Genomic DNA, 25214 nt, shown 5'->3' with positions numbered 1-25214 from the left:
CCATGTATCTCACTTAAAGCACATGTTTATGTTGAAATCAATGGAATTTAAATAAGGAAGTACCACTCTCCCATGCAAGTCAGCCCATGCAGTGAGAGAGTTTCTAGAGTCAGGGCCTATTGGTGAAATACTTGTGCTCTTCCACTTCATTCAGAAGCCCGTACAAGCTGCTGAGAGTAGTAATAACAACATCAAGGACAGGCAGCTGAATTCGGTACCAGCTAAACCTGTCAGACCTCAAGATTACCCCTAGGAACGAGCAGTGCCTTTATCCACCTTCTGACTAACAGAAAGACCTGGAGAGCAAGACATTGCCTCCATATCTAAGCAAGAGACTCACATCCCAGCTGCCAGGAACCACAAAAACTGAAGTACTTCTCTGCAGCACAGCAACAACAACCCTGCCCCACGGGGAGCGAGTTCTCCTAACACAGCAGTTTTTGTAACCCCCAGCCCTACAAATTGCCTTAGTTAGGCTGAGCAACAGCCTCGTCCCAGGTTGCTGGCAGGGTGGTGCTGGAGACCTGCACTCCTCTGCACCACCCATCTCCCTGGAACCAGAGATGTAGAGAGAAGTGTCAGTTATATATTGTTGGTACTATTACACACAGTATCTTTCCCCAAAGTCTTTTATATACGATGTCTAGGAAGCACAGCCAAAGAACAGCCAAAAAAAAAGACCCTAGAGACCGATAACGTGCCAAAAATCAGCTAGCCCAGGATTCATCTTGCCTAAAGTTACTTTTTAAAACATTGGCCATTTCTCATCACATATGCTCTAAAGTTCTCTCTCAGCTACAGAAGAAACGGCAACACCTTCATTAAACTAAATGCCATAGTTGTAAAAACTAAGCTTTCAGGCACAGAAGCACTCCTTCAGGCCTGAAATAGAATCCACAATCTTTAAAGCTTAAATACTACACGGAGACGTTGGGTTTAAATTGGCCTATACACACTAATCAGATAGACCAGAGGGGCCAAGGAGTTAACTGTCACTTGCAGATTCGGAGCATGATTACCAGACAAGATGAGGTAAGAAAATTCTGTTTATAGGAAAGAGAGAAAACAGGTTCTTTATCATACCCCTTTGTGCTTGTGACTCCTCGTATCCCAGGGACCTGCGAACTTTAATTTTGTGACTCCCTGAAAGGTTTTTTCGAATGTCAGTTCATTTCAGCTCAGAAACAGAGGGAAGTGGAAGATTTGTTTGAAACATTCTCCCACGGGGCACCCAAGGGCTCTTGCCCTTTTCAGTTCCCAGGGGAGTTTTTTTTCTTGTACCTGGTGTCTCTTTTGTTTCACCCATGTTACCTTCCCAAGTGCATCTAGATTAAATTCTAGATTAAATTTATTACACTCTGGCTCTTGTATACGAACTACTCATCACCTAACGATTTCCTTAATATCACTATCCATATGTACACTAGAAGCAGCCAATTCTGCACTGTGGACTAATTACTTGAAAATTAGGGGAAAACCAGGCTGATTACAGGACCACAGTAAAACAAACACCTACATAAAAAGAACGAATCTGGAGAAGTTCTTCCACCAAGTTCAAAAAGGATCAACTAAAAGACAGGGGCTTTTTCAGTATTTTTGGCAGAAGTTTGTTGTGTTTATGGATAAAGAAAAGGCACACTTCAAACATGCAATTCCTGTGATTTTGATCGCTATTAAATACAAGCTTGAAGAGTTATTAAGCAGAGAGGAAATCAAAATTGTACAGCAGTTGATTTTAGTACTTGCTTAAACTTGTAAAGGGTGTTACCTGTTGCTAGTAAACACTTCCATTTTCCGCCACTTGAAATTCTGCCAATTTGGAAGTAAAGATCAAACCCTACTTAAAAGAAGAAAGGCCTCTGCTATTCTCAAGCAGCCTGGATTGCTTTCTCCAGCCCCAACGGCAGAAGAATAAAATACTCTGGGTTTTATGTTTGGCCAGTCTCTGAAGAATGCTCAAGAGCAAAAGTTTATCGATTTTAAAGAAGTCAGTCCTCACTACCTTAGGATTTTTTTTTTCTTTGAGATGTCTTTACAATGGATTTAGCAAACACCTTAAATTATTGCTTGGAAACATTCTTTAGAAACACAATAGATGAAAATTTTTATGCAGCTAGTGCTCAATTACCCCAAAATAGAGTATTCACTCCGCAAATGCAGAGCTGGGCTGTCTTCAGCATACAGTTTAAAGATGCAGTTTAGCTTAGAACTTGTTCAGTAGTATCTGTGCTCTGCAGTGTCAGGCTTTCTTTTCTTTGATATACCCTTTAAATTACAGAGCAATCAAATTAATTATGTGGGAAATACAGATCATCTTATCTGTTACTGCTGTAACTGCTTACCCCAGAAACCTGTAGTTAAAAAATTGCTATGAAAGGTTTGGGGCTTCTTATATTTTTGACATTTCTGTAATGAGTACTTTCAATATGATACCAGGAAGGTTACTTCGAAATATTATGACAAGCTTTTATTGAATCTGTCACAGTTCACTATGACATCATGTAGGTTACAGTCTAAACAGCTCCGGAAATTGCTCAATGGATTATTCATCACTCTATGACTGATTTTGTGGAAGGAAAGATATAAAAATTGTCTACCTGAACAGTTACTTAACGCTTAAAATAAAGCATTCTATTACCAAGCATGACTTAACGTGAATCATTCAAACTTTCTGACACATTAGTAAGGAACACCACCAGAAAACCCCCAAACACTCACAACCTCTTTGGAAACAAAAGGGTTGTAACAAGACTGTTAAGAGTTGAGTGCCAGTCACCTGTTACGAACAATGCACCTACATTTTTAAAAAGCTTATTGCTACAAATTACATCTTTAAGAGACTACAAGGTGAGATTACAAGAGCAGTAGCAGACTCTGTGGAACAAGAGTTTTGTTTGTAATGACTTCTAACTGCCTTTACCATCAGAGCAGTAGAGTCACTCTTAATTACTCGAATACTCAAACTCAAGTATGATTCCTATCTCAGCTGCAACAGACACATTTACTAGAACAACTACACAAAGGGCGTGATAGGTAACCCACAATTTGTTTCTCAACCTTCAGAGGTGACTCTTTACCATGAGTCTCCCTTACATATTACAGAAGACAAAAGGGCACAGTGGCTTCAAAGGTCACCAGGCAGAAAAAAACCTGCTGTCGCACCATATCCATATACAAATTAAAAGCATTCCTCTGGAACGCACTGAGCTTGGTTCTGCAGTCTTTATCCAGACAAAACTGGCAGAGATATCACACAGATAACAGACACAAAGATCTAGGGTGTGGCTGGGTAAGGCAGAGCTTTCAGCAAGTCACCTGCATACCAGGAAGGGAGAGGGACTGTACATCTCATCCTCTCTAGGTTCTACTGCTTTAAGTAATTTTGTATATTTGGAGACATGATTGCTAATACTTATTTGTATTTCCAGTATACTTTGATGCAGACTGCAAGGCTGTGAAACTCAATCTGCAATTGATGTACTGAACAAATCAAACAGCAAAGTCTATCAACTTATCAACTGCGTGTAACAACACACGTAGCACAAAGAGTAAGAGTTGTTAATGACCATGCCAATGCAAAGTTTTGGGAACCACTGTGTTTAAAACAAATCCAATAAAAAGCAAGGCCACAGTACTAAAACAGTGTTAACCTACAGGATTCACTGCAAAAGTGATGTTACTTTTCAGAACAGTTAAAATCTCCTTAATATCAGAATGTCTTAGTGAGCGTGGTAAGAGTTATCTCCATTCTACACACAACTGAGAAAGGGCAAGGAACTTGCCTCTGTCAAACACAAGAAGCCTGGAAATTAGTTTCAAAACTGGGAAGTAGTTCCACAACCATTTTGCTGTTGAAACACTGAAAAAAACACAGCCACAAGAACAAGCTATTTCTACCTCTCTGATGAAATATCCTCTCATACTTTCATACTTTGTGTATCACTAAGTCAACATCTGATCTTATCATGAGAAGAAAACTGATTTACTGTACATATTCACAAAAACTTCTTTTCACATTCTGCAGTCAAGGGCAGAAAATTTTATCTGAAGACTCCACATAAACATTAGAAGTCAGAATGCTGAAAAACATCTGCAAATACTATCAAATTCTAAAAAGAATAGCACATTTAAAATTAGACAGTGATTAAAAATATCACTTACACGCCACTTAGCACATTTATAGACTGTGTCCTCAGCCCATATCCAGTGTCTTTCAAATTGGAAATAATTCCTAACACATTAATATTGGAACCCTTTGATCCAAAGTCTTTTTCACTGTACATTATCATATGGGAGCTTGTGAAGTCCTGTTAAAACAAAGAGAAGTATCATAAGGAAAATGCAACAGGATATCTCAGTGCACTCAGCAGATGCTTACTATGTGTTTTTGGAACTTACCCCAACAATCGGTCGTAGTGACTGCAACTCTTCATCATAGCCACCCCAGTCTGTCCAATCCCGATACGCTCCTTCTTCCAGCAAGTACTGATGGCCTTCAAACCCGGGCTTCTCGTATGCAACCCAACTAAACAGCAACAACAACAGAGTCTGCGTGTGAAAATGGACAACTGCCAACTGCCATGTTGATATGAAGCAGATACAGATGTGCGTAATTTGTTCTTTTGCTCTGAGTATTTGCAAAATTAACCCAGGCGTATCTTTAAACCCAAAACAAAGGAAAACAGAGAAAATAAACAGGTACTGAATTCGTCCACTGCAATTTCCAGCCTATGGAGTTACTACTTCAGCAGAAGGGGAAATATTGCTGGTGTTTTCCCACACTTACACTCCTCCCAGTACTTTCATGGATCCCACTGATGTAAATGGAAGTCTTGTCTTTTCTTCTGATTCCTTGTCATCAAGCGTAAAGATCTCTGATTCTATTTCCACATGTCTCCCTTCAAAGAAAGGCTTCTCATAAATGATTATCTGTAGCAGAAATGAAGTAAAAGAAAAGTTGCAGAGACCATGATATATTCTGGCAAGTTTCTTTTGCATGGGCACAAAGAGGGAGAAGCCAAGATTATGAAACTAACTAGTGGGATCTCTCTATCCTCTTCAAGACGTCTTTCCCTTAGAGATGCAACATGAGGGTCTGAATGTTCATTGCCCATCTGCATTATCCAGATAGCTGTTAATACTGTCTCATATATATGTGATGGATGCATAAACATGACAGAAATTGCAGTTTCATGGTGTGGTCACATACAGCAGGACCAGCCCCTAAACCAGCAGTAGTTGATACATGACCAAGATATAGTTATCTACCCATTGCTGGTTGATGAGAGGCTCAACGCTAACCAGCAATGTGTGATCACAGCCCAGAAGGCCAAACATATCCTGGGCTGCATCAGAAGTGTGGCCAGCAGGTCGAGAGCGGTGATTCTGCCCCCCTACTCTACTCTGGTGAGACCCCACCTGGAGTACTGTGTCCAGCTCTGGAGCCCCCAACATAAGAAGGACATGGACATGTTGGAGGGGGTCCAGAGGAGGGCCACGAAGGTGATCAGAGGGCTGGAGCACCTCTCCTATGAGGAGAGCCTGAGAGAGTTGGGGTTGTTGAGCCTGGAGAAGAGAAGGCTCCGGGGACACCTTACTGCGGCCTTCCAGTACCTAAAGGGGGCCTACAGGAGAGCTGGGGAAGGACTTTTTACTAGGGCATGTAGTGATAGGATGAGGGGGAATGGCTTCAAGCTGGAAGAAGGTAGATTTAGATTAGATATTAGGAAGAAATTTTCACTCTGAGGGTGGTAAGGCACTGGAACAGGTTGCCCAGAGTAGTAGTGGAAGCTCCATCCTTGGAGGTGTTTAAGGCCAGGCTGGATGGGGCTTTGAGCAACCTGGTCTAGTGGGAGGTGTCCCTGTCTATGGCAGGGGAGTTGGAACTCGATGATCTTCAAGGTCCCTTCCAACCTAAACCATTCTATGATTCTATGTGTAGTTAGTGTGTTATAAAATACCTTTGGACAATCAAATAAATGTTGACTTTTACCTTTGGCTCTCCACCAAATTCAACTTTGCGACCACCCTGTTAAACAAAAAACAAACAACTTACAGGCAATTATAAGAGTCATCAACTCTTCACAAAAAGACAGAATTAAGATGAAACCTTCCTTGAAGAACAGAAGCAAAATCAAGAAGACAGATTAAAGGCAGAAATGGATGCGATCAAATGTTGAATGTTCAAGAATTTTATAGACCAACAATTTTGGTTTTTAAAGAGTTCTTTTTTGCGAGTCTTGAAAAATCTAGCCACCTTAACACATAATTTCTAACAGATAGACACAGGTCATGTAACTTGCAAGTAGTAGCAGTATTTTACCATTTTCAAGGGCCTCATGGACCTAATGTAGGCTTCCTTCTTCTCCCAGAACGCTAAATTAGGATATTCACCAGGCTCCAACATTAAAGGGACTCCCTGGAACCCGGGTTCTTCATAAATTAGCCATCTAAAGTAAGGGAGAGAGGAAAGCAAAAGATAACCCCAGAACATTTCTGAACAGTTAAGAACAAGACAATATGCTTATTGTAGAAAAGACATCATTGTACCCTTCCTAAAACTTCTTTACCATCAAAATGGCCAACTACAAGCTGGCATACTGGCTAACTTCTGTGCCTGTGCAGGAACCACCAATAATGTGTATGTTTTATTTGAAGAGGAAAAAAAAAAAAACAAAACAGTACAATGAACAGAGAGTTAAGAATTTGACTGAAGTTTCAAGACTTAAGCTTCCTCTGTACTATTTTTAGAATACTTTTAAAACATGCAGAACCTATTTTCAAGAAGTTGAAAGATCTCTACTAACCTAGGCTTGGATTTGTTGCAAAATCTGTTCAATAGAGAATTCTAAACTTGTGTTATTTACTAATACATAGAAAAAACTAACAATTCCTTAGAAATTTACTTTGTCATGATTCATATCTGCTAATGAATCTGCTTGGAAAGACACAACTCTCAAAGTTCCTGATTGGGACAGCAACAGTAGTTTTTCAACTTACTGGAAATCAAGAAACATACTGCTAATCTCTGCGTACAGATGGCAATGTATTTCTTCCAGTTAAATTCACTGATCTCTCAGAAGTGCAGCATAGAGCAGTATAAAACACATACCAAACAAGAACACTTTATGCAGCCTACCCTTTAACCATGTAAGGATCATAATGTATAAAACTGGTGATATCAGAAAGATGTTAAACTAATCCACTACTCTATCATGCTTAAAGGCAGATTCCAAGCTGATGTAAATTGGCACAAGTTGGTATGGTTTCATTGCAGACATACCATTCCAAGAAACAAACAAGGAGCTTTAGTTTTATTGCTGTCTATAGCTGAATGTTTGTTACATTGTGTGTCCTGTAGTTGCAACGCTCAATAAGCCCTCAACTTCACTGTAAGAATTTAAACACATGGAAGACCAAGGAGAGAGTACAATCAGAAGATAAAGGTGCATTGACTCATTTTTGTTGGCAGCTTTTAGTAAACACCAATTAAGCATGAACACTGGGAAAACTTAAGAAGACACAACCACACCCACATGGCAAGGTGACTCAGAATCAGAGCCTCCCTCAACTGCCAATACAGCGAACTATGGTATGCCCGTAAACCAAAGGAAAGAAAAAACCTTGCAACATGCAAAAAAAAAAAAAAAAAAGAAGGAACAATCTACTGAATTTCTTATGCAAGCAATCAGCAGAAGCAACTTCTTTCTACGCTGGACTAATGAACTGACATCTGAAAAAGGCCAGGTTGGATGGGGCTTTGAGCAACCTGGTCTAGTGGAAGGTGTCCCTGCCCATGGCAGGGGGGTTGGAACGAGAGATGATCTTTAAGGTCCCTTCCAACCTAAACCATTCTATGATTCTACGATTATTTTTCAACTGTCTGTTTTGCTTCCTGATGCAAATATTAGTCTGCTTTCTCTCAAGGGGTCCAAATGCAACAGAAAGAAATTAAAGACTGGAAGAGTTTACACAGATTTAGTGCAAAAAACACTGTCACACTGATGCAAAACAAGGACCAGTCTGAAGTCCGAGATGTGCGCACAGACTCTGCTTTCTTTCCAAAAATTTTCTAATTTCATTGTTCACAGAATGCTTTTAAGTGAGAGACAGAAATAAAGTGGAGAGGTAGATGAAGTCAGTTAATACTCAACTTCCGAATAACACAATGTGACTTAATTACTCTTGGCAGACATGGAATTTTGATTAAGCTTGCAGTCAACAGTAATTCTCCTGTCAGAGAATCAACTACTTGGACATCTTAAAATTTCCTTATATAACCGAGTCCTTCATTTTTTCCTGAACTCGAGGTGTAGAGATTTAGTCAGATAAAATACCCTTTACTGAACAACTAAAATGCCCCATCCATCATACAGCGTATTTGAATATATCTTTGCAGTGGTATGGAACGCTTGTCTTTAGTTGGGCAGTTTTTGATAGTTAAATAGACCATTTGCAGCAAGGCAAATGCTACTGGTGCCCAAACACAACACGGCCAACAGGTAACAACGAAGGACTGTACACTGTAAAATGTTCTGCAGGACCCAACATCATTGAATGTGGTTCCACTTTCTCACTTTTTCTGAAAGCAGCCTCCCTCTTCTGCATACTTCTTCCAGTACCACTTTCAGGCATATTTTCCGTACCAATTTACAAATTCATTTATTTAGTTATCAAAACTACCATTGGTACAGTGTCTGGATTGCTCCTTAGAGGTCTCCTTGATCATAAAAGCTTACTTAGTCCATGACATACATTACATGCCTAACTCAGTGGCTAGATATTTCCAGGTTATTTCCAGGATATTTCTACACGTCCTAAACATCACTATAAAAACACTGATTAAAATGCACTGTGAAATACAAGAATGCTTTCCAGAGTCCACACATGACAGTAAGTCTTATTTTATAACACAAGGGCTTGAAAATTTTCTGCTTCTAGTACAATGATTTCAAGTTTAGAGGAAAGCCAGTAGGAAATGTGGTCTTATCACAACAGTTCACCCCGCCGCTCTCACTTATGGTAAGTTTGCCTGAATAAGAAAAAGCAGGAGAAGCAAACTCATTCAAGGGTCACTCTGTCTTTACTACGTGCAAGCAGAAGAAAAACCGACTCTAACACAAAATATTAAGAGGTCAGCCTCTCTAAGACTGACGCATTACAACAATGTACTAATGCTACTGTCAACAAATACTACCAAAATATAGGACTAGCATAAATATAACTTGTTTGCATGTCTGATAGGTGTAACCAATGGTTTAAAACAAATTCCTTTCATAGCAGTACACGTTCATACAGAACTATGCACTTACGTGCCCCAGTGTACTTTGATAGAACAAGTCTTCTGAGTGGTGCCGAACACCCCTGTTTCTTCAGTGTCGTCAAAAAAGGAAGTCACGATTCCTAAGCCTTCAGGTTCTGTATACAAATCAATTCTGCAAACCCTGTAATCCTGGAAAATGAAGATTGCCATAATCACTTAAGTCTGTGCTGCAAGTTCTATAATTAATGCAGGTAACTAAATTAGTGTCAAAACACCTGTTTATTTTAAATTGTTTCCCCTCTTGTCAATTACTACTGCTATTAGATGCCTATAATAAAAGTGTAACTAGGCCAGCTTTCCTGTCTCTGTTTGGACCAAGACAGTCAGTCAATCTATAATCAACATTTACGTTGTTTACTTTCTGCCATCTAGGAATGCATCTTCTTTCATCAGTCAACATCTCCTCTAGCAAATTAAATCCTAACACCAAGCAAGCCATTCTTGACGAGAACTGCAATTTAAACAAGAATTGTAGTTACAAGCAATATACATTCCTCCTTTTTCCTTTGCTACTCAAGTAACTTTATAGCTCATGCTTGTTTAGGCAACCTGCAAAGGTAACTACTTAATAGTAGGTTAAAAGTGCATGTAGGAAGGCTGTTCCACCACGTGTGAAACTCCCTGGTAAGTCTACACATATAGGGCTGTTTCTTGAGTATCAAACAAGGTTTGGTGTTTGACATTAAAGTTCATGTTGAGTGTAAATTTGGTTTATATTAAAAAAAAAAAACAAAGCCAAAAAAACCCACACACATGCTTTTGAAAATATGAGTCTGTGTAATTACTGATTGTTTCCCGGGATGTTTTTCCTGAGAGACTGATCAGGCTAAAAAGCATACTCTGCACATAGCATTTTGGAGGCTATTCTAATGAAAAACACTAAGTTTTCTTCCTGCCCTATCCTTCCAGTGAATGTTACCATAATACCTATTGTGTAAAATTCCCCACATTTATTTTGTGATTAAACACAAAATTCAACATGGAAGATAATTTCATGCATTTACAACTCATGTTACACTTGTGTCCTAATACACCAATCACTCTTTGTATCAGTACAAAACATCACCAAACATTAAGACCTACACAAAATTTTCTTTACATCTATTACTTGCCTTAACAACATGTCTTATTGAACCAATCACTGCAGGCTTTAGAGATTTGCATTCATTTTGCTCTTCAGAAGTACCTGCACCCCAAATATCTGGGAGTTCCAGCTCTCCTTCTTCAAGGGGAATAGAGGGGCCTTCAAAATTTGGTTTCTCATAGAGTATCCAGCTTAAAATAAAAAAATTCTCATTTTTAATGGTGCTTTATCAAGTGTGATTTGCAAAAATCATGATTCCATTTAACAAAGCGTTTCACAAGAACTATTATTTCTAGACCTTTCCCGCCACCCCAATACAGCTTATTCACCCAACACCGTTGATGCAAGCCATTTCTGGTCTCTGTGATATTTTTAAAAGCAATGATAAAAACAAAGATGCCTACACTCCTGACTTTGTAATTTCATCAAAAACTCCTTCACCTTTTTAAATTGATGATTTGGGGCAGCAAGACTACTGTCTACGAATACCAGACTTTTGCATGAGATACTAATCAGGACTGATTTATAGGTCAGAAAGTGTTGACACTGCAGACTGCTGCACCGCGTATAAACAGACAAGCTACTTGGATCCTATGAACAGCAGCCTGGAGTTCCACAGGGGGTATAGATGTGCCAAAGGATAAGACTGCTCAGAGGACAAGCACAACTTTATTTTTAACTGCGGGTTCAAATATGTAACTAGATAAAAACTATATCTTTCTGCAAATATAAAACCCTCCCCCGGAGTCCTCAGTTGAAGGGCATGGGGTGAGGGGACCCAGTCCCCTAATCCATGCTGCAAAATAAAACCTTGCAGATCAAAAGAATTTCATTCCAGTTTTCTGAAGCTAAACAGCAATCACTGTGCTTCCCAGTACCTCATACTGCAGCTAGCCCTTGTTTCTGCAGCTTACTATCAGATCATTACTTTTGAGAACCTGCTATTTGACTGTATTATAGCCTGACCACAACTTAACTTGCCATGCTATCCACGCTAATAATGGCTGTTCTGTTAATGCTATAAAGAATGTAGGAGATGAACCTGTTCTGAATCACTCTTACGCAATCTGGCTTTTAGAGAAAAATTCCCTCTGGACTCGTCAGAGAAACAATTATCTCTACAGCACCACCTTATACCTTTAGACATGGAATTAGTCTTCTGCATCCAAACCTATGTCGGACCTGGCATTAAAATCCTTTGCTATCCTTTTAGCCCAATCCAAACACTATGCAAGCATCCATAAAGGCGAGAGGAGTCAAATGGCAGCACAGCTGGAAAGAATCTGTCATTTCATCCCACCCCTATGCCTGGTGAAATATTGCACCCCTCCAGATGGTAACACTTCCTCAGTCTGTCAGCAAAATAAGTCTTCCAACCCAGAACTTCCTATTGCAGAGGTAAAATGCCAAACTTCTTGCTCACAGGTGTCTACATTACATTGCCATTTGCACAGCAGACTTACTGTGAATTACATGCTGGTTCTGTTTCTAAAGATTTTTGGATAGACCAATGATAAAGAGTAAAATTTAATCTCTTACCATCCTCTGATGACTTTAACTAAAATTGTTGGTGACAGAACCCAAGAACTGCAATCCAGAACATCATGGAAAACTTCAATACCATTTTTTTGATAGTCTGAGTCACAGTATATCACCAGCTGTGTTAAAAACCAACCAAACAAACAAAAACAAAACAAAACAAAACAATCAACATCATCATATAATTCTATCTTGCTATGCTTTAAATATAGAGAGGAATAGTAAAGATCATAAAATTGACCTTACCTTGCCAGGTCTGGGATTGATTTTACTTTGTCCATTTCTTGAAAGTGCCTAATAGACAGTGGGGAGAGAAAAGTCACCAAAAAAACCCCAAACCAAAAGCGTATTCAATAAAGATGTTCAGTTATAAAAAAAAAAGAGCTAGTGAAAAAAAAACAGAAATTAGTTTAATCGTAAAAAGCTAATAACATTTCAACTATACTTACTTACTGCTTCCATTTGTTCTTCCTCCTGAAAAGCAGTCTTGGCACAAACGTACAAATTTACACACTTAGGTTGGTTTATTTTTTAAACTGAATTATCAGCTCACTGAAGCCAACTAACCTCAGACTCGAAATGCTTTAAAATCCTTCTAATCAGCTTCCTATATACTCCAGGAGTTTCATACCAAAAAGCTACTTTAAAAATTGGCATTAACAAAGTACACACTCTACAACAGTATACATATTAATGAAAGTTAAAATGTCTGTCTAAAACCATAAAGCATGAAATAGTTTTCAAGGAATATATGAAAATACTGAGGAGACATGATGGCATACATGTGTATGATCCAATTAGCATAATCAATTTTGTGCTGAACAGCTTGTAACAAGATAGGTTTCTTCAAAAAGTGTGAGACACTGCAGTAAGTGATAGACTACAAATGCTGAAAACAAATAAAACACATGGAGGTATACAAAACCTAAAACAATGTTGAGCTCAGTGGTAAATTATATAATACAGAATATATGGGAAAGTTGTGGTTGCATCCCATCATCGTAAAACAGATAAAGAAAGCATTACAATTATGCATTTGGTTTCCTAGCAAGGACAGGAGAGCACACTCTGGGACAGGGTCCCACTCTTCTAGGAACTATTCATACAAACAAAAAATCCCAAACAGATCCTGCCCCTAAATAGGTTGCAGCCTAAGATAACCAGCAACATGTGCAAGAACTAATGAGAACATATTAGTCAGCACACAGGGCAGGCAGTGGTCTCAGGACAGAGTTCCTAACCACCATCAGATTTTTGTAGGCATCATCAAGACACGTTGAAGCATGACTGGTTTTTTAGCCTGTGCTTCAATTCCAGTTAGAACTTGCTCTGTGTTTTAAGGAATACCAAAGTCATTGTTTTGGGCTGCCCTTACTCTTTTCCTTCATATTACCCATTAGCCATTGCATCAGCATTTTCTTACTCAGTGGAAGATGCACAGTAGGTACACATCACACAAAGATTTTCGGTTCCTGTCTAACTTGAGCAAGACACTTCAGAGTCAGCAACAGTGCTGCAGAAGTCCTGGAATCCTATGGAGCCTAATGGGCTTCTCTCAACAGCAGTCTTATGTGTGCACACACTCCCTTGCCCTATCAGGCCTCCACACTCTACTGAAAATTGAAACCCACTCAGGGAGAACAGTTTAAGTTGTAAAAAATAATCAGTACTGGTCATTTAGCTTTAAACTCAGGTTTTGAAATCCAAGCAGGACCATCCAGAGTAAGAAGGTCTCTAACTGGCAGCATAAGTCTACACCACTGCAAATAACCCCCCTAACTTTCATCCCCACACTAATTAAAAACATTTCCATGCGAGAAAAATCTACATCCTCAGAAGTGCAAGGTAGTATGGATTTCTTTCTGCAAGGTGAAGGAGAAAGGAGTTATTTCTACTACTACTGCACCCCTTTTAATAGAACTGTAACAGCAGATGACCATCAGCTTTGGAAAAGTATTTCTCAAACTTCTTATATGCTACTTCGATTCCACAGATCACATTAATGTGGCTATTAAACTCTGGAGAACATATTTCTTCCCAGGTTCTTAGATCTCCTGATTATAGTTTTCCTCTGGGGTAACAGTAAGGGCCCCCATCAACAGAAATAGCAGATACTACCTGGAAACTAAGCTAAGGCACATGGAAAATAAGGATGTGATTTGTGACAACCAACATGGCTTCACTAAGGGCAAATAGTGCCTGACAAATCTGGTGGCCTTCTATGACGGGGTTACAGCAATGGTGGATAAGGGAAGAGCAACTGACATCATCCACCTGGACTTGTACAAAGAATTTGACACTGTCCCACATGATATCCTTGTCTCTAAATTGGAGAGACATGGATTTGATGGACAGACCGCTTAGTGGATAAGGAATTGGCTGGATGGTCACACTCAAAGAGTTACGGTCAATGGCTCAGTGCCCAAGTGGAGACCAGTGATGAGCGGCGTTCCTCAGGGGTCTGTATTGGGGCCAGTACCATACAACATCTTCATCAATGACATAGACAGTAGGATTGCGTGCATCCTCAACACGTTTATGAATGACACCACACTGAGTGGCGCGGTTGACACACCTGAGGGATGTGATGCCATCCAGAGGAAGCTGGACAAGCTTGAGAAGCGGGCCTGTGTGAACTTCATGAGGTTCAACAAGGACAAGTGCAAGGTCCTGCACGTGGGCTGGGGCAATCCCAAGCACAAATAAAGGCTGGGCAGGGAATGGATTGAGAGCAGCCCTGAGGAGAAGGACGTCAGAGTGTCAGTTGATGAGAAGCTCAACATGAGCCAGCAATGTGTGATCGCAGCCCAGAAAGCCAACCGCATCCTAGATTGCATCAAAAGAAGCATGGCCAGCAGGTTGAGGGAGGTGATTCTGCCCCTCTACTCTGCTCTCGTGAGACCCCATCTGGAGTACTGCGTCCAGCTCTGGAGCCCCCAACATAAAGACATGGACCTGTTGGAGTGGGTCCAGAGAAGGGCCACGAAAATGACCAGAGGGCTGGAGCACCTCTCCTATGAGGAGAGCCTGAGAGAGTTGGGGTTGTGCAGCCGGCAGACACCTTATAGCAGCCTTCCAGCACCTAAAGCGGGCCTACAAGAAAGCTGGAGAGGGACTTTTTACAAGGGCATGTAGTGATAGGATGAGGGGTAACAGTTTTAAAAAGAAAGAGGGTAGATTCAGACAGATATAAGGAAGAAATTCCTCACTGTCAGGGTGGTGAGGCACTGGAACACGTTGCCCAGAGAAATTGTGGATGCCCCACCCCCGGAAGGGTCCAAGACCAGGTTGGATGGGGCTTTGAGCAACCTGGTCCAGTGGAAGGTGTCCCTGCCAATGGCAGGGGGGTGGGAACTGGATGATCTTCGTGGTTCCTTCCAACCCAAACCATTCTATGATACTATTGGACATTGGTTCATCATTTTGAAAATAGAAATTGCAAAGTTCTCCCACATCAGGGTAAAGTTGCCTCAAAGGGAAAACACAGGTCTGCCTTCACTCATGATGAACAGATGCTCACAGTCAGACAAAGGAACAGTCCTCCATTGTAGCAGCACTTTCAATAATCACTACTATCCACTTCTTAAAGTGTTCTTAAAGAATATATATTTTCTATCAAATGCACAGGAATACTGGGAACAAAAACAGAGGGCTAAAAAAAAGTCTCCCCTGTTACTCATTTAACAGTGCAATGGCTAAATGTCTTGCTAGAAGAGGAGAGAGGTTACTATCAACAGAAGAAGCAGGCACAAGTTTTCTGAAGTTTACAGAATGCATTCTACTAATTTACAACAAAAAATAAAGTTAGTATGAGATTAATTTCAAAATACTACAAAACCAAGTATGAAGGCATATTCAAACATACACTTTCAATTCCTATCAATTCATATTTGTGAAGAGTCTCAAAATAAGGGCACCATGAAGAAATGTAACCATGTTAATAGAGGCCATCTCATTTTCATGTGTAGACAACATCAGATGAAACTGGTACTACACCTACATTCACCTTTATGTATTTGTAACCTATGCATGTCCCTAGGAGGGGAAATAAAACAAAACAATGTATGCACATCATCTATGAAAATATAAAAGCTGAATAACTCTCCAGACAGATTTTAAACAACACAATACTTACATCCACATCTAATAAACCAGTGGGGACATTTGCTTCATATCTGCTTGTGCCTAACCAGCTGGAAAAACTTTTCTCAGGGTTCCCATAATTAGGCATTTGTAAACTTAGTTCTTTTTTTGCACTATCTGCTTGCATGTACTTCTCCACAAAACTTGGAAACTTCATATCTGAAAGAGACTGAATCGCAAAATCCAAATTAACAGTCATTCAGCAGGCAGACAAAAATTTACATGGTTGCTTTTCACGAATGATCTTTATTACCTCAGATTTTTGAGGCATGCTGAATGGCCCAGAAGCATCTTGTTGTAAAGGAGGCATCCCTGAGGAGTCAGTTGCAAAAGCTGTTGTGGTGTTATTTAGTGAGGTGACAGAGGGATTAAAAAACTTTTCTTTAGATGTAGAAGACAGCAAGCTTGAGAAAAGGGAGCTTTTTTCAAGCCGTGATCTCTTAATTTCACCATCTATACCATCAGCGTTCTCTTTTCCATTTATTTCCTGAGTAAAGGCAGGTTCCTCTCTATTACATGATTGCAGGGCTTTGAAAATGATACTTTGCTCTGTTGATGCACGCTTGGGCCTGACTCTGGCTATTGTTTCCAGGCTTTGCATTTTAATTTGTTGGGCCGGTAACAGATCCTGTGATTTTTCCCTCCTCAGTCCCAAACCAAAAGTAAATACACTAGGATCAAATACTTTCTCTAAGTTGTCTTCATGAATGGGAGGCATTGCGAAGTGGGGTGCTGGGGACTTGGGAAGCTTTGACCTCTTCTTTTTCTGGGGTAAACAAACCGAGCTGTCCAAGTTTTTTATTGTTTCAGCAAATTTCTTCATGTCGGATGGGGAATCAAAAACACTATCATCTTCAGCAGATCCATTACAAGTTTTGCCTGGGCTCTTTTGTGTATTGACGTTGTGCTCTGGTATCAATACGCTGTCTTGACTGCTGTCATCATACTGTTGTGCTGCAAAGCTCAATTCTCCCAGATTTGCCTTTTTATCTCCATTTTCCATCTTCTTAAAATCTGATCTAGAAACCTGATGAGATGGTAGAGGATATTTACCTTCAGTGCAAGGTGATAAAACCTCTGTGCTTGGCAGCACCTTTTCTTCATTTTTGTGGAATTCTGAGCTTGTGTTATTTCTTTGGTAGGAAGTATCTTGAGCATTTTCACTTTTATTGGGTGAGTACGAAGACAGTTTAAAAGGTGAAGTTTCTCTTTTAGCTGTGGTTAATTCTGGATCAGGTTGCTTCAGAGAGCCACTACTAGCATCAGTTTTGCTGCTTTGGTTAAAAAGGGATATTGCAGCTTTTACTTTAAGTTCTGTTGTCTTCCCAATATCCTCATAAGACGCAGAGCCTTCTTCATTTTTGCTTTTTAATTCTGCAGTGCTTTCTTTCTCTGGTACACCATTTTCAAATAACTTCTGGCGACTGCTTTGCTTATTTAACGTTTTATCAGGCTGTTCGCTTTCCTTAGGTTGTTTTCCAAATTTCAGCTTTGCTCTGCCAACAAATGTGCTTGGTACAGTGCTATTTTTTGAAGCAGGGATGTCAGTAGGCCTCTGGCTCTGGTTAGCGCATTTATTTTCAAACAAGGAAATTTTGTTGGCAATGTTGCTGTTAGTTTTATTAACTGGTTTTTCAAGAGTATCCTGCTCACTTTCTAAACTGTCTTGATTTGTAGGTGTTTTAAAATTCAGCTCTACATTCTTCGGTTTGGCTGGACTACAGGAGGCAAAGTGATACAAAGTTACATCTTTGATTAATCTTGAAAAGACTTGTAACAATTTTCAAAACAATAAAATGTAGCATTATAATGAAATTTTCCATAGTCATATCCAGCTTAAATTTTGGTATCTCAAAAGAAATTAACTAAAAAATGGGTAACTATACCAATCACCAAAAAAGTTATACACTAAATAAGGGGAACACATTTCAAACGTATATAGTTCTTTAATGCTCGGTAAAACAAAAAACACAGCAGCCTACAGCACCTGCAATTGAGACAGAGAACTTAACTACTTATGACTGACAGACATTAAAATTTAATAGTGAATAGGCAGAATAAATTATATGCATGCAATTCCCTACAGAGTTTAGGAAACAAATCCCAATTCATTAAGGTGATAATGAGTTGGTTAACATTTGAATATACCTCTCCAACAAGTTTTGAAGACATCTGCCTAAATTCTTTGCAGCTCTTACACTGCAGAAGCAACCCTGAATTGAGCAAAATACCTCTTCTGGCCTCATTAGTGCTGGCAGAAGAGGTAACCATCCCCAGTCACAGCATCGCCACTTGGCCAAGTGAACACCACATGTGAGGACTCTCCCATTTCCTTCAGGTAAAGTCAGTCAACATTTATATTGTGTAAACTAACCCTGCTGATTTTACAAGAATTGAAATTAAGAAACACTTATAGAAACTTCTCCATCAGAGTGGATAGAGAAGCGTGTACAAGTACATAGCACATAGTGCTCATGTACCATGGCAGAAGGCTGATGATGTGCAGCTGAGGGTTTGAAGCCTCCTTCCTCTGAATACCTACATCCAGGAAAAATAATTTGTCCATGTCACTTGCTGCTGCAGGAACAGTATGAACAGTTATGAAGATGCAGGGCATGTCTTCAAAATTTATCAGTCAGGTATAAGGAGTGTCAGAGAGCCTACCATCACCTGAAAGGCAGACCTGTTCTCCAAAGAGGAATCTAGAGACACTCAGCGGTGGGAGAACAGGCAGAAACTGCTATACATGAAAACTGACGATGGCGGGAAATAGAAGAAAATAGCAGCAGCAATCTTCAGGGCCTCAAATGCTCTATCAATCAATGGGTGATTCTGGTATTTAAGTGCTTTCTTCTTTTTCACCTACGCAAACTGCATTCACTGAGCTCTCAGACAGCTCTTTAGCCCAAGAAAGAAGTGTGAGGTAGAAGTGAGTTAACGTGAACAACCCAAAAACTGAGATCACTCGTTTTTCCTCTTTCTCAAGAGATCCATCCCAAGTGAGAAAGTAAACCTTACTAAAGCAAAACTCTTCATTGTACAAGCTTCTTTTCTTGGGAAGAGCATGAGGAACAAACTTACTGAAATATCAGAAGGAACCCTAAATCAGCTGCCTAAGAATCTATACAGAAAGCAACTGTTAAAAATGACCATGTCTTTTCAGAACTACCAGCCTGCTCACATCAGTTCACAACTGGAAAGCTCTTATAAAGAGCACATGATCAATAAAAAAAGAAACATTAAACTTAAAAATGACTGGCCATAATTCAGATACATGCTAATAAAAGACCCTTGGAAAATTTGTCTAGAAACAGAAAAAAATTATTCCTGAAAGAGGAAAGGCAGGAAGGAAACTATCACACAGCATAACATTAAATATATTTAGACGCTACTTTTCATTTGCAGTATGACTGTTTTTCCTAAACTTTTCAAAGTTAAATTATTCTACAATTTTTCTTTTTGGAAAATGAATACAAGTTGCAAGGGACCTCTAAAGATCAGCTAGTCCAACTTACTGCTCACAACAGGGACAGCTTCAAAGGTACATCAAGTTGCTGAGGCTTTGTCTGAGCAAGTTCTGAGTATCTCCAAGAGTGGAGATTTCACAGCCTTACCAGGGAAGCATTGCAGCAGGTCAGCCACTGTCACTGTGAATTATTTTTGCCCTATATCCCATTGAAACTTCCCTGTTGCAACTTGCAACCACGGCCATTGTCCCTTCACTGCACACCTCAAGGACAAATCTGGCTCTGCCTTGTCTATAATACCTTTACAGGCAGCGAGAGATGATTGAGGTCCACCCATAACCTTCTCTTCTCTCAGCTGAACTAATCAAGCTGCTTCAGCGTATATGTGGTATACTCCAGTGCCATCACGTTCTTAACGGCTCACCACTGGACTCATTCCAATTTGTGAACATCTCTCTTGTACCAGGAGAAAAGAGTTGGAAGAGGAGGGAGGGGTACAACTCAATACAACGCCCCAGATGCAGCCCCATGAGCACCAAATATCTTCTCCTTTGACCTGCTGCTAGCTCTGCTCCTGCCAGTGTAGCCCAGTATAGGCTTAGCCTTCATCTGCTTCAAGGATGCATTACTGACACATGCTGAATTTGCTGTTCACCAGGACCCTTCATGTCCTTTTCCAATCAGAAAAAGGTACTTGTCCTCTCCTTCTACCTGTATTTCCAAGAGGTATTGCTAACGGCCTAGTTATCTTATCAGACTCATTTCCATACCACCCTTTTGTCAGCTTGTCACTTGCGCTACTACATGCATTTCAACATAACAACATGTATCTTCTTAATAAAAGCTGTCTCTCCCTGTATGCCTTGACACAAGCAAGTTTAATGGTTAACACTGATAGTTATCAGCCACGCCTAAAACATGTTTTAAATGAACAGCTAACACCTCAAAGGTATAGTTTCAGGCTTTACAAATTTACGCAGAAACAACCACTTCAGCACTTCGCAGTTTACATTCTGCAGTATTTCTGCAGAGCGGCAGCAGCAGAATTAGCTGAGACCAAAGAGCAATAAAAAGCTCAGCCCCGGAGCTTCATCCACTACAGCAGTCCTCCTCTTAACTCATCTTTTCATTACATCTTTTTCCACACTAAGATATACTGATGTTAAATATAGCCAAACGATGCACCTTATTGAAGGAACTGAGTTTCTAAATGTGATTAAAAGGAGATATTGTTTGAGTATCCTTTAAGCCTCCCTTCTAGTATTCGGGAAAAGCACTGATGGATTCACTTAATAGTGCAAATGCTTTCTTACAAACAGCCCAGTGTGGCTGATTCCTACTACCCATTACTGATCTGCAATGCCAGGAACAAGCAGGCACAAGAGAAATACTGATGTCCTCCTCTTTGGCTACACCTTGCACCTAACCTGTGGAAGCAAGCAGTTAAACCTCTCCCAATGTAGTCATAAATGAAAGGTGAGTCACCTAGTTGAAGCATACTGTCCAAACGACCATGTCAAGCACGTAAGTGATGCCAAAAAACATTGCTGCCAAAACATCAGATTGAGGTGAGCAAAGAAAAACGGCATGTTAACAGAGCAGAATAATTCACCAAATGGGCATAAATGTAAAGGCAACTACAAAACCACGTCTGAACATCAAATATGACAACTGAAGCCAAGTTTTCCGCTAAGCACATCAAAGTAACTACTGCCTGAGGTTCTATTTGCTGATTAAGATGTACCATCAGACTCAGTTTAGTCTCAAACCTGATATGTTTCCCTTTCAAAAGCTAGAAGCAAAGTATCCTGTGACTTCCAAGTTGCCCAGTACACAGACATAAAAGAAGAAAAGACAGAAAATGCTATCACTAATTGTAGGGAACCAGCAAAACTGACTTCTAAAATTGTTTCTAAAGAAACTTGATTCCCAGAATTACCACGTCATTAGGAAGAGACATTATGCATTTTTAAGTAAAAACTACTTTGCTTATACAAAATCCATCGTACAGGAGGCAAACAAGTCTGTGAGTAAATGAGTATTTTTCAACCTGAAAGGGATTCATGTGAAGTAGCTAACGATAATTTTTTAACCTTTGAAAACTGAAAAGTTATTCGTTCTCTAGTTCAAAGCAGAAACGAGAACAAAAACACACCACTTTCTAGTAACAGCACCATCTTTTCCTTTCCCATTTTACAGCAGCTTAATCCACATCCAGGTTTCTAGTTCATGTGTTCTGATGAATGGCTACAAATTATACCAGGTAATGTGACCATATCAATTTGGCTGGCTAAAGACACTGTGTGGGACTGTGCAATGTCACCTATCAGATGCATCAGGAGCCTTGCCTGCAACACACCGGTCCCCACCCAGGGCTAAAGTTCCTATAGCAGCAGATAAGGCCAAGACACAGAGTGCCACACACCCCACAAAATCAGATGAATTAGAACAAGCTATTTATTCATTAAAATTAAATCTGCCAGAAAGGATACTTGCCTATTACCTTCTGAGTACAGCAGAAGATAATTCACTGTACAGCGAGCCAAGGAGATACCCAGAAAAACAAAATCCAGCTACGCTACCATTTATAACTTCATCAGCGCTAATGACAGTGACACAAAAACAGGAAAGCTACCTTTCCTTTGAAGTTGTGAAGATACAAAACTTTAGAGTTTAAGATTTGTGATCTATACTGCCAGCCAGCGAAGCATCACCATGTACAAAAATACCACAATTTAATTTTCAGTACTAGGTGGTTTTAATTCAGTTACAAATGAACAAACCAGATGTAGAGCTTGATAAATCCTGCAAAGGAAGTTTTTCCTAATGCTCCTATGCTTCTCAGATGTGGGAAGCATAACTGGAAACATATATGTTTCTTAAGACATACCGTTGAACGTTCACATCTCTCTAACACAACTGAACAACAATTCTGAACGCTTGTGTACCTCGGATGGACCTATAGGATTCAATGTACTCTGACACCTATAGATGACCGTACCAGAATGAGGAAAGCAAGAGTGCGTAGTACATAGCCGTGACAACTAAACAACAGAAATGACAAATGTAATAAAATGATTCACTATAGAAGCGAATGTAATAGAATCCAGGAAATCAATCACAGGAGATTCGTACTAGTGATTACAGTGAAAGTTATAAATACATCCGCTGCTGTATAATCCTAAGGAAAGCACTGATCATCTCCGTTTGAAAGATGACAATTTCTTTGAGTGTAAAACCAAATCCTGCAAACTAATATATGCATAATTCTGCAAATGCCTGATGTTACTCATATGCATAAAAATTTACATGATTCATCCTGCACATACTCATGAAAACAACTGTACATATTCAAATTTTCAGTGTGAGTTAACATATCATTTGAAGGAACAAGTTCTATATTGCATCGTGCGTTTCTTCATAAAATAATAGCATAACTTACATTGTTTCTAAAATCAACTTGAACACATTCCTTATTCGAAGATTTTCACGTACAAAAGTCTTCAACCACATCCTCAGTTGGTTACAGACGGCAAAACTACATTAAGGTCAATGACAGCTGAGCTAATCTGAGCAACAACGGGGGCACTGACAATGACAAACAAGCAGCTTTTATGTATGTGAAATTATTCCATATAATGGAATTGACATACAAAGAAATTCCCTATCCATAAAAAAACCCATGGATTATTTTTCTAACACGTAAACTGCAGTGCCTGTTAAGGGGCACCTGTAATTATGATAAATTTAAAAAAAGGGCAGTTCTTAACTGAAGATAATCTAGATAGATAACAGATACATAGCTAGTGTTCCTATAGATTCCTAAACACAGACACAGGCAAGATTACAGCTACAGGGATAAGGTAAACTAGTTTATGTTACTTACAGGCTAATCTTTGTTGTGACTGTTTTGGAAGCATCCAAACTCTTCAGCTTCGAGCCGTCTAAATCAGAATTTGTCTGTCGCTCAGCTGACATACTCAGGTCTCCATTTTTAATCCCATCAGTACGCAAGAAAGCTCTTCCATCCAAACCATTACCATGCTTTACTGCCTTGGTCTCATTTCTGCCTTCAGTGAACACCAAGGCAGTGTCTTCTGTCTTATCGGCCAAAGAACCTTTGGGAGACTCCAAACTGTCTTCCCCAAAAGCCAAAGGTATAGCTCCCTTTTCTACCGAAGTTCTTTTTGTCATCGGGTTACTCTCTGGTGACGCTAAAGGTTGCCTTTTTGAGGAGTAATCTTTTACTTGGCCCTTCAAACCTGTGGGGGAAATGGGGACAGCATCCGACTGATTCTTTTTATATGATCTTCTCCTTGCAGGGGTTGTGTTTGAGGTTTGCTGCTTGCCTTTGTCAGCTTCAGTTTTAGACGCCCCTTTGTGAGCAGATCCGACTTTTAGGTCCTGATTATTACCTGGGGAAGAGAAATTCCTTTCAGGAGTCTGTTGAGGAGACTTTGCCTTCCTTTCCGAGTTTATTACCTTGTCTGAAAACACCTCAGAAGGGACATCATCCTCAAAAACGGATTCTTCTCTTGCAGTAGTCTCAGTCTGGTTTCTCTCTCCATTTGGAATGTCACTAGACGACTGAGATTTTCTCCTTTTCCCAGATCTTTTATTAGCAGATTTTTTATCCATCGTGTCCGAGTCACTACAATTTTCTTCTGTTGTAACAGTCACAGATTCATTAAGGAGTTCGTCTGTTTTTCTTAGATAGATATCAACTGTTAACACTCTAGCAGAACGCGCGTGTTCACTTGCCGCAGATTCCAACTCATATGGCAAATCCCTTGGTTTTGCATGCCCAGGCTCCTCAGACACCCACGTGTTCACGAGCTGCTTGTGGCTTAAGATACTCTTTTCTAAGTCTTCACTAGACAAACTTCTCAAGCTTTTTATGAAATCTGGAGTTGTGGAATTATTTATATCTGTGATGGATTCTTTCTCCAGTTCCGGGGTTTCCACGTTCAGGCTACTCTCAAATAAAGAGTTTTTAATGGTTTCACTACTGCCGCTCCAATCTGCTGACCACTCGCTGTCAGAAGAGATGCCCCTACTACTCCATTCTGAAATGGTGTCACGATATGGCTGTCCTACTTCCCCACTGAAATTATATTCCTGCGCCTCAGAAACGGCACTCACGTTTCCCACTTGCTTCTGTACTTGAGGAGCTTCGTGTCCTTCCTTTACGTGCCTACAGTATATCGGCTGTGCTCTGTGAGGAGAAAACGACCTCTCCCCTTTCCGATGTGAAGTGTGTTCTAGTGAACTTTTGACATTCTTCCTTTTCCCTGTACCAAATAAATTTCCAAGTCTTTCCAAAACTGGTTTCTTTTTACTCTCTTCTCTGGAAGAATCTGGAAATTGTGAGGTGGACTACAAAAACAAACAAACAAACATTTGGTTAATGTCAAAATTGTTTCTATAATACAGTTGTTTGCATTAGCACCACCTATAAATTAAAAGGACACAGTGAATGGGAACAAAACAGCTTACTGAACAATACCAGCTCTCAAAAAAGAACAAGAAAAACAAACCCCTCAAAAAACAATTAAAATCCCAAGATCCTTCTGTATGTTTTTGCCTGTGTTTGTTTACAAGTATGCTCATCTTGCCTTACAATACCAGCATTACACATCCCAAATCTCAAAACTTCTGC

At 39.9% G+C, this 25214-nt stretch overlaps 1 protein-coding gene across 1 annotated transcript in view; it reads right to left on the bottom strand.

Moving 5' to 3' along the window:
• AIM1 (absent in melanoma 1) overlaps positions 1-24925 on the bottom strand; it is a 43001-nt gene extending 18076 nt beyond the window's left edge. The window contains exons 1-12 of the mRNA XM_009893847.1: positions 23442-24925; positions 16342-17806; positions 16081-16257; positions 12192-12239; positions 11946-12064; positions 10435-10597; positions 9312-9451; positions 6323-6449; positions 5993-6028; positions 4787-4929; positions 4399-4525; positions 4162-4307 (exon numbers count right to left, since the gene is read on the bottom strand). Coding sequence (XP_009892149.1) covers positions 4162-4307; positions 4399-4525; positions 4787-4929; positions 5993-6028; positions 6323-6449; positions 9312-9451; positions 10435-10597; positions 11946-12064; positions 12192-12239; positions 16081-16257; positions 16342-17806; positions 23442-24193 — 3443 coding nt within the window. The 5' untranslated portion in view covers positions 24194-24925. The remainder of the gene's footprint in view (positions 1-4161; positions 4308-4398; positions 4526-4786; positions 4930-5992; positions 6029-6322; positions 6450-9311; positions 9452-10434; positions 10598-11945; positions 12065-12191; positions 12240-16080; positions 16258-16341; positions 17807-23441) is intronic.
• Between the last annotated feature and the right edge of the window lie 289 nt (positions 24926-25214).

Source organism: Charadrius vociferus, unplaced genomic scaffold, assembly GCF_000708025.1.
Source record: "Charadrius vociferus isolate BGI_N301 unplaced genomic scaffold, ASM70802v2 scaffold129, whole genome shotgun sequence".
Lineage (NCBI taxonomy): Eukaryota > Metazoa > Chordata > Aves > Charadriiformes > Charadriidae > Charadrius > Charadrius vociferus.
This window is presented reverse-complemented; position numbering and strand designations above follow the sequence as displayed.